The 10,716-nt window shown below is 35.8% G+C and overlaps 1 protein-coding gene across 1 annotated transcript; it reads left to right on the forward strand.

Moving 5' to 3' along the window:
• The first annotated feature begins 7,254 nt into the window (after positions 1-7,254).
• LOC140512037 (olfactory receptor 5P3-like) lies at positions 7,255-8,190 on the forward strand. The gene has a single exon (XM_072621409.1). The coding sequence runs from the start codon at positions 7,255-7,257 to the stop codon at positions 8,188-8,190; it is 936 nt and encodes a 311-aa protein (XP_072477510.1).
• Positions 8,191-10,716: the final 2,526 nt, after the last annotated feature.

A 10,716-nucleotide genomic window follows, 5' to 3' on the forward strand; every position in this document is an offset into this window, starting at 1 on the left:
AAATTTTTTGACCTACTCTGCCATCTTCCCAGACTCCACTCTTTAACAAGGATGTTAGGGGCTTGTTATTTGGCAACTGTATGCTATAACATGTAATACAAAAAAAAAGCAAAAAAAATTCCTGCCTCCCAGTAGCTCACACTTCATTTAGAGAGACACTATGCAAACAACTAGATGCATACAAATTATAGAGTAGATGAATAACAATCTTAGAGTTGAAGTTAGTGTTAGGTAGAGAGGAAAAACTTCTTCCAAAAAGTAGAATGTGAATTGTCTTCAGGAAAATCAGAGAAGATAAATAGCAGGAATATAAATAGTTTAATATAATTTAGTTTCTTATGATATTTCTTTCCTCTTTAACCTTTATGCTTTTCTTGAGTCTTGTATCTGAAAGTCAGATTTTTATTAAACTCTGGTATTTTCATGAGGAATGTCTGAAAGTCCTCTCTTTCACTGAATGTATATTTATTTGCCCTTAAGGATTATACTCAGTTTTGCTGAGTAGGTGACTCTTGGTTGTAATTTTAGTTCCTTTACCCTATAAAATAACCCACTTTACCCTTCAAACCCACTGATCCTTTAATATAAAAGCTGCTTAAGTTTGTTTTTCCTGATAGTGGCTCCGTAATACTTGAATTGTTTCTCTCTGCCTACTTGCAATATCTTTCCCTTGACCTGGGAGCTCTGGAATTTATCTATAAAATTTCTGAGAGTTTTCATTTTGGGATTGGTCTCAGGAAGTATTAATGAATTCTTTCAATCTTTATTTTCCCCTCTGGTTCTAGAATATCAGGAAAGTGTTCCTTGATAATTTCTTAAAAGGTGCTGTCTAGGTTCTTTATTCCCTCATGGCTTTCACGTAGTTCAATAACTCTTAAATGATCTCTCCTGGATCTATTTTCTAGGTCAGTTCTTTTTCCAATGAGATATTGCACCCTGCATTCTATTTTTGTTTCTTTTGGTTTTGTTTTATTGCTTCTTTATATCTCATAAAGTCTTTTGCTTCTACTTGCTCAATTCTAATTTTTAAGGAATTACTCTTTCAATGAGTTTTTGTAGCTCCTTTTCCTTTTGATCAATTCTACTTTTTAAGGAATTCTTTTCTTCGGTGAAATTTTTAATATTTTTTTCCATTTAGCCAATTCTCCTTTTCAAGGAAGTCTTCTCCTCATTGGGTTTTTATACTACTTTCTCCATTTGGCTGTGTCCCTTTTTTAAAGATGCTGTTTTCTTCAATATTATTTTGTGCCTCTTTTACCAAGCTATTGACTCCTTTTTCATGACTTTCTTGCATCATTCTCATTTCTCTTACAAATTTTCCTCTGCCTCCCTTTCTTGATCTTTAAAATCCATTTTGAGTTCTTCTGTAGCCTGAGACCAATTTATATTTTCTATGAGTCTTTGCATGTAGGAATTTTGACTTTGTTGTCTTCTGAGTGTGTGCTTTGATCTTTCTTGTCACAACAGAAACTTTCTATGATCAGAATTTGTTCTGCTGTGTGATCATTTTTGCTTTTTAACTCTTTGCTAAAGTGAGGTTCTGCCTCCCAGGATGGAGGATGCACTGTCCCAAGCTTCAGGGATCTTGTGCTGCTCTTTCCAGATGTACCTCTAGGGATCCATAAGTTTTCATTTCTTCCAAAGTGGTATACTTTAAGTAGAGGTGCTTACTACCCTCCTGGTCTGTGCTTTGGTTTGTGATTGACCACAAGCATTCTTTTCCACCCTGTTACAGTAAGGAGAGTCCCTGCTCCAGTGTGGCAATAAACCCTGGTGTACTACTGCTTCTCCTTGTTCTGGAACCCAAGACAGTGACCCAGACCAAAGTATGGGCAAAGCAACAGAGTCCTGTCCTCAGTGCTGGCAAAGAGACTCATATAAGACATAAATGAGAATATTATGAGTCAATTAAGTGAGGCATGATATGGTTTCCTTCTCAGATATATGCATAAAGGAAGAATTTATGACCAAACAGGATATACAGAGCATTGTGGGATTTCATGTCCCTCAGCTGACTCACAGCATACATCAATCATCCTATGGAAAATTTCTGTCATATATTATTTGTGCACTTATATTTCAGTGAAATTTTATCAGGAGCCTTGAAAAGATTGTCAATACCACCTTTGCACATGGATAATTGTCCTGACTATGAATAGTACCTTTGTTCCAGGATCAGCAGTTTCTACTAAGCTGAGTTTCAGAGTTGGTCTTTCAGCTTCAGTTTTATATATGTATAATCAGTACGTGTTATAGCCTGACCACAATTAATTTTGTGAGGTGATGAGGACCAAGTTTCATAGTGAACATAGTCACAAGCACAATTGCCACATGTTGCTCCCACAATAATTTTTGAGAACTTTGATGACAGATCAGACTAGGTTAGCTATGCTCCTATTCTATATTGTTTATTTTTACTTTTCAAAAATCTTCAATAAACATAAATGTAGAAAAAATAATGAAGCCCATTGAGAATTTAGAGAACTTCTCATATATTGGTGTGTTTATAATTTACTCAATCCTAATGGATTTCAAAAGGCATTTTAATTATGGTGGCTACATTTGGTGCTAATGTACCCAAGAGTTTAACCCCTACTAACATGAAACTCAACATAAACATGGTGCTACTATGAAAACATAGTAATTGAAGCCCAATGTAATCTTCTGTTTGCATCAATGGGTACCACTTGGCTTTAATTTAAAATGCTTAGACCTAATTATCGATTTGTAGTTCATTTCAGGGAAGCTTGTCTATTCCCTTCAACATGCCAAACATTATACTGATTTTACTTTTGTATTGGTCTTTTATGCATCTCTCTCTCTCTCTCTCTCTCTCTCTCTCTCTCTCTCTCTCTCTCTCTCTCTCTCTCTCTCTCTCTCTTTCTCTCTCTCTCTCTGAATAAAATTCATTCCTAATTTTGGTCTTCTTTTTGATCCCTTATTGGGTCATATATTGTTAAATATTTGGAAATGAGGTATATGAATTGAGCATTATTACAGCATGTTGGTAAGTAAAATTTTGATCTCTCAGAGGTTATATCACATATCCTGGAACACCAAAACAAGCAGTAAGTATATTATCATACATGACATGGCAAGGTAAATTTAGGTAAAAGTCTTTTTGTTTACATAAATACAGTTGCTTAAGTGATTACTTTCCCTCCACTTCTCAAAGTGAGGCTTTGCATGAGAAATTTCACAGATATATTTGTTGGTTGATGTAATGGAAAGAGAATTGGACTTGAAGTGAGAACTGGATTTGAGTCCCACATATGAATCTTCATGGCTCTGACTATGATCCTGGTTATGTGACTGCACCTCTGTGATCCTTAGTTACCTCATCTGTGAAATTAACATGAAAATATCTTCCAAAAATTGTGGGGAGGAAGCAATTTAAGAAATTTAAAATGTCATATTCAGTTATTAATATTCCTGCTTTGTGATTATTTTGATCATGATACTAACATGAATGAGATATAAGATATTCAAATGTGCTTTGCTGCCTTCCATTCAACTAATATTTTGATGGGCCCTCTATGCAGTGTGTCCTGTCCTAGACACTGGGGATAAAAAGAATAAAATGCAGAGCAGTCTTACAGCAGGAGTTTACATTCTATTGGAGAGGAAGGGATGAAATATTAACAAAGGTATGTAAATACAAGATTAATTATGGAGGAACAGAGTTTTAGAAATTAGATTTCTTTAAGTAGTGATGGACTAGCTGAGAAACAAAGGAAGTTTGAAACTCTAAGAAGATGAGTTGAGTTAGTGTATTTGGATCATGGTTGTGCAAGTGGACAGAGATCAGAGTAGAATTCTGGGTCTGGGGAATAGGCAGGCCACTTGACCCTGAGTATAGACATGGCTGAGAGCAAAGTGAAATAAATCTGAAGAGGAAGACTGGATTTAAGTGTCATAGGCACATAAATGTCAAGCTGAGGCATTATCATTTTGTTCTTAAGTCAATAAGATATGTATTCAAATGATATGGTCAGTCAGGTGCTTTAGGAACAGTATTTTTGTGGATTTTTAGAGGACAATTTAGAGCGGATAGGAACTAGACTTTAAATTAGGAGTCTTTTTCAATGGCCTGATTGACAGGAGACAAAAAAAAATGAGTTAGGATGATTGCTGTGTTAGTGCACGTAAGAATCTATGTGATGAATGTGGTGAATAAAGAAGTGGCAAGATCTGGCAACTTGTTTAAGGGAAGATAGAGGGAAGAGTAGAGATTAATTCCAGGATTCCAAACCATGGTATGTTGAAGAAGAGAGGGGTCCTGAAAAGAAATAAGAAATTATGGAAATAAACTTTTTAATTGAAGATTGAAGATGATATGAGTTTTCTTTTGAACTTGTTGAGTTTCAAATGCCTTTGAGACGTTTATGTATTAATGTTCCACTATTGATGATTTTTGTATTGGAGTTCAGAGGTGAATACATACAGTTGGTTTTCGTCTGAATAGCAAAGTAAATGGCAATGTAACCTAAATGACTCGTGATGTAAAATGCCATTCACACCCAGAGAAAGAATCAAGCAGTCAGAACAAAGAATGAAACAGAGTATTTTCTCTTTGGTTATGTCTGGTTTTGCTGTGTTTATCTCATGCTTTTCCCCACTTGTTTTAAATCTTCTATTCATTGTGACTAATGTGAAAATGTGCTTATTAAGAACGTATGTGTAGAATTTACGTGATATTGCATGCCATCTTGGGAGGGAGGGGAGAAAATTTAAAACTAGTGGAAGTGATCTTTGAAAACTGAAATAAATAAATAAATTTTGAAAAAAAAAATAAAGAGAGGAGAAGTCTAGGCTAGAGAAAGAGGCATGTGTAGGATTAGGATCCAACCCAGGGATCATGATCTGGCAAAGGAGGCTGAGGAGGAAAGGTCAGACACATAGAATAGTACTAGTAGCAGAGTGTCATGAAAACTTATGAGGAGTTGGTGGTCCACCTTGTCATGTGCTTGGTAGAGGCCAAGAATCAATCAATCAATCCATCAGTATTTATTTAGCATAGACTATTTTCCAGCTACTTTCCAAGGTGCTAATGATACAAGTAAAAAGTCTGTTACAATCCCCGTCTCCTAGGAACTTAAATGAAGTTTATGAAAATATCATTTATAAATTAACAAATTATTGGTAATTTTGTAGAGAATAATTTCTGTGGGTTGCTGTGCTCAGAAACAAGATTATAATGGGTTAAGATGTGATTAAGAGGAGAGGAAATGGACTAAAGAATATTAGATGTTGTTTCCTGAAATGTTATTGGGAAAGGGAGGAGATTTAATATGATATCTTGAAAGAATGTCGGAGTCAAATGGAAAGTTTTATAAGATTGGACACGTCTGAGTCAATTATTAGGAGAAAAGGGAATGTCCATAAATTAATAAGATTAAGAGTTAAAAGTGAGTTTTTTACTGGAGAAAGCTTAGGGTTGAAATAGGAGACATTGGCCCTAGAGAAAAGAAAGATGATCTTAGAGATTGCTGAAATGACAACAGCGGGTGATATTGAGGGGTTCTGAATTTTAGAAGTGAAAAGAAAAGGCAGCCCATAGGGGCAGTCTTTCTTTTGTTAGAAAAGTTGGATGCCAAGTCCTCCCTTGAGGGAAAGTTAAAGTATGAGGCACTGAAAAATTTACTCAGCATTCTACAAATTTTTGTTTAGTTAAGAAATGACTTTTTCTTGTGGTCAGTCATAAAGAAATTGGTGGATAATAGACCCATAAATGAGTGTTACAATCAGTTTCTTCTTCGGCTGAGCAGGATCTCAGCATGTTCCATCTTTCTTATTAGATTGAGAAGAGAAGTAAAATGATTTCAGAGTTGGGAGTAATAAGAATATTTCAGGAAAAAAGTAATATTTACAATGAATTATTTTATTTCAAAGTCAGGAGGCATCAATAAATGTTAACACTTCAAGACAGTTTAGTCTTTAAAAGAATGTAACATGTATTCAAGTAAACTTATTCTTCCTCTTTGTCTTTTTTGCATTCTGAAACTATTTTGCTGTTGTTATTTCCTTCCTCTATCTCTTCACCACCCACTTAGCTACTTTTCCTCCTTTTAAGTGATGTATGTACTATGTACTCAAGGAATAGAAATTAACAGTTCAGCCATGTCAGAAAATGTTGTGTCATTCTGTACTTCTAGTCTGTCATGTCTGCAACTGAACAAAAAGTTAAACTTACACAATTCTCTGAGGAAGATGACATTTATTAGCAGGGCATGGTGTCTGTCTCTAAATTGATCAATGGATTGCTCTTACCAATGTCAAAGTCTCTGAGCAAGAGAAAAATTAGTTTTTTGTAGATTTTTGGGTGTATAAAACAAAAAGAAAACAAAATAGGGTAGATTATGTCATAGATATAAGGACAACATGATTGGTTACAGAGCTGAGATGCAAGGAACAACATGATTGGTTTGGAAGGTGGCTAATTAGGGCTAGCAATGGCTACTCTTATTTTCTCATGAGAATAGGAAGTGCTTATCATGTGGGTGCACGTGCATCTTAGTGGCCCAGATCTTTGGACATCCTTGATAGATAGCTTCATGAGGTAGAGAACTCTACTCCCTTGCTTTCTCATACATTCCCCAAGGCAGCTAATATCTTCAAGGCAAGAATGTATCAGTGATTAGCTGGGATCTAAATTTCTAAAATTACCCCATTACAAGCCAGCTGAGTTTTGAAATCGTTTCAAGAAGCAAAGAGCAATGACTTAAGTAATTATAGGACAAAAGCAGTTACAGGATGAAACCAAATATTTTTAAATAGATCAATAAATAATACAGAATTAAACAATCTTTTCAAATCCAGCACCACTCTGTCAACCAGTGGAAGGTAACATTTCCTCACTGGTCTTCTGAAGATGTGATCTGTCCCTATTTTGGTCCAAGGTCTGAGATCTTTCAAAGTGGTTTCCCCTATCATGATTATTGGGGTAATCATATTAATTGTTCTATTGAGTTTGCTCTGCATCAGTTAATAAAAGTGTTCTCATATTACTTTATAGCAGTGATATTCATTACTTCTTGTGGCACAATAGTTTGCCACTACTTTCCTATACCAGAGTTATTGGCACCCTGTCATGGTACATTGCAGCAAAGTATTGTAGCAGGAGAGTAGGATGGGCATATAGGAGGTGGTTGGTGAGTGTTTCTTGAATACATCAGCAGACATATCCAAATCTTATTCAGGTATTCTATTTTAATCTCCTTTTCTTCTATGTAACAGGCAATCTTTCTGAGACAGATGGCTGTCAATAACTGTACTGCTGTGACTGAATTCATCATTTTGGGATTAACAGATGATCCAAACCTTCGTGTAATCCTCTTTGTGATATTTCTGGGTATTTATGCTGTCACCTTATTTGGCAACCTTTGCATAATCGTATTGGTCAGAAATAGCTCCCACCTTCACACTCCAATGTACCTTTTCCTCAGCCACTTGGCTTTTGCAGATATTGGTTATTCTTCTTCTGTGACACCTCTCATGCTCATCAACTTCTTTGTGGACAAGACCTCAATCCCTCTGGGAGGCTGTGTGGCTCAATTTTGTTTTGCAGTCATCTTTGGAACAGCTGAGTGTTTCCTTCTGGCTGTGATGGCTTATGATCGGTATGTGGCTATCTGTAGCCCTCTACTCTATTCCACCCACATGTCTCCTAAGATCTGCACACTGTTATACATTGTATCCTACCTGGGTGGTTTTTTAAATGCTTGGTCCTTCACTGGTTGCTTATTGAATCTGTCCTTTTGTGGATCCAATAAGATCAATCACTTTTTCTGTGATTATTCACCACTTCTGAAGCTTTCCTCCTCCAAGAACTATCTTGCTGAAATTCTTCCTGCTGTCACTGCTGGGTCAATAATTATGATCTCAGTGCTAATTATCCTAATGTCTTATATATACATCCTCTTCTCTGTCCTGAAGATAAGTTCCACTAAAGGGAGATCCAAAGCTTTCTCAACTTGCACCTCCCACCTAACAGCAGTCACTCTCTTCTATGGCACCCTCACATTTATTTATGTGATACCTAAATCCAGTTACTCAACAGATGAGAATAAAGTAGTGTCCGTTTTCTACATGGTAATCATTCCTGTGTTGAACCCCCTGATCTACAGTCTAAGGAACAATGAAGTAAAAGGGGCCCTGCGAAAACTCTTGAATAGGAACCAGAATTTTTAATGATTTCAATTCGATACAAGTATTTTTAAAGTACATTGTATGTCTCATGTACTGTCTTATATTTTAAGCATGTAAGGAAAAAAATCAAACATTTTCTTTCTTTAAGGATCTAATATTCTACTGTTATAATCGTTAGAAAGTGATAGCAAAAACAGAGCTTTAGAAAAAGTATATTTTCATTTTCATTTTCATGGGTTAATTGGCGAATTTCCATGTTCATTACAAAGGACTGAAAATACAAACATGGTTCCACAAACATGGGTCTTGCGATTCAGTAAAAGTGTATGGAGAAGTATCTTATTGGTCTTCTTTGGGTCCATGTTTTTTTTTTTAATCTTGCAACACTCATTTTCTATTGATTTGGTAGGGGGACTGTTCTTTCCATTTACATTGTCATGTTCATTGTGTGTGTTGTGTTCTTGGCTCTACTTTTGTGACTCTGTAACAGAGCAAGTAAATCTTTTCTCTGTTCCTATATTAATCATACTTTTTGTTTGTTACAGTACAGTCATATTCCATGTTCATGTGTCACAATTTGTTTAGCCATTCATCTGTCACTAGACATCTGCTTTGTTTTCCATTCCTTGCTACCACAAAAGATGTGCTGAAAATATTTTGGCCTATATGGGTACTTTCCTTTTCTCAATGAATACCTTTCTGGCATAATACAGTTGGAAAAATGTATTGTTTTCCCTGTGTGATACCTCTTCATGAGATATTAGAAGGGAGGTATCCTGAAGGAAATTTAGGTCATGAAAAAGAAATTAAATTAATAAAGAATCATTTAAAAAGTAAAAATTTCCTTAATCTGACCCCTTCTTACCTATTTAGTCTTGCACTGTACTCCCCTCAGTGTAGCATCCAACCTAGCTACACTGGACCATCTCCCTTTCACCACGCATGATACTCCACCTTCTGTGTCTTTACACTGACTGTCTCACGGGCTGTAAAGACCTTGATTCCCACTTCTGTCATTTAGTTTTCTGGGATTGCCTCAAAACAACTCAAATACTACTTTGTACAAAAAGTTTTTCTGAGTCTCTTAAACTAATAGTACTTCTCTAAATGATCATCCATCTACTCTGCCTGTTATTTTTGTACAACTAGCTATTGACATGGTGCCTCCTCAAAAGAATATGAGCTTCTGGAAGACTGGGACTTTTTTTTTGTTTTCTTCTGTAATCGAAGTTATAACAAAGAATCTGGCATATGCTAATCCCTGAAAACTCTTCTTGACTGACCACCATCTCTCCTGCTCTAGACACCCCCCCTATTTTCGATGTTTTTTTTTAAAACAAGAAGGCCAGACCTGAACATGGAATTCCATTTTTGATTTTATGAAGGCAGAAATCAGCAAAATTATCAGCTTCCTAATTTTGGATCCTACACTTCTCTTAATTGAGCCTATTAGTCTGTCTGGTTCACATGATGGACAAATCAAAAATGATTATCTTTCCCCTTTGTTTTGTAATCCTTACTTTTTTCCAAGCACTATTTTAACACTTAACTTTAATTACAAGTCTGCATTGTTTATTCCATGGTATAATTCTACCTTTTACCCAACATTACATTGCTTGGGAAATATTCATGTTGTAGTATAACCTGATCCTAATAAATTTCATAGAATAATTTGAAATCTGACAATGCTAGTTCCTCTTTCCCTCTTTTCTTCATAACTTCCCTTTATAATGTTTTACACCCTCTTGGAGTACTTGTGAGTCAGGGGACACAGAGCAAGACTGTCTATATCTGCTCCCAAAATTCTAGAGGGTATCCTTAAGGGATTATGTTGCTTTTTATAATACTATCAGTTTGAACCACTGTCCAATTTCAATGCCTAAGTTCAATCTACCGTACCAATTAATATCTCCCCAAAATCATCATTTGATGTATTATCAGGTTTTCTAATATCTTCTTACCAAATTAGCTTTTTAAAGAGATATTTGCTGGGAAGATATAGCACAACCAAAAGTTAGAAACACATGCCAATAACTCATTAGCATAGTCTCCTCTATATCACCCAGTCTCTGGAAGAGGAGACTCAAACTTAAAGCAGTTAGCACAAAGCTTTGGATCTACCTACTTCACTGCTAAATGTAGCATGGTTAATGCGTAGTGTCTTCCTTGTTTATAGTAGCTGAGCTCCTCATTGTAAAATCAAGGTTTCCAATCTTTACTTAGTGCTCTGCTGGTGGTCTGGCCTTGGTTTCCCACAAACTCTAGTAGAGACTTCAATATCCAAACATATGACATTTTGTTCATCTGGTCTCTTGAAAATCTCATAGATTCAGCTTTCTCTATTTGTTCTCCACCTAATAAGTTAGAATAGACAAAAGCAAAATCAGGAGTGACCACCTGGCCATGTGAGCATGGATTAATGCCAATTTGTGTGGAGAGATGAGACTACTGACTATATTTGGAATGTTAGAATTTTCATTCCTGGGAACATGGAAAAATAATGGCTAAAGATATAATCTTCTCATCTAAATAGCACCCTAAACCTGAAAAGGAGGGAAGAACACAATT

Source organism: Notamacropus eugenii, chromosome 6 (assembly GCF_028372415.1).
Source record: "Notamacropus eugenii isolate mMacEug1 chromosome 6, mMacEug1.pri_v2, whole genome shotgun sequence".
NCBI classification, from domain to species: domain Eukaryota; kingdom Metazoa; phylum Chordata; class Mammalia; order Diprotodontia; family Macropodidae; genus Notamacropus; species Notamacropus eugenii.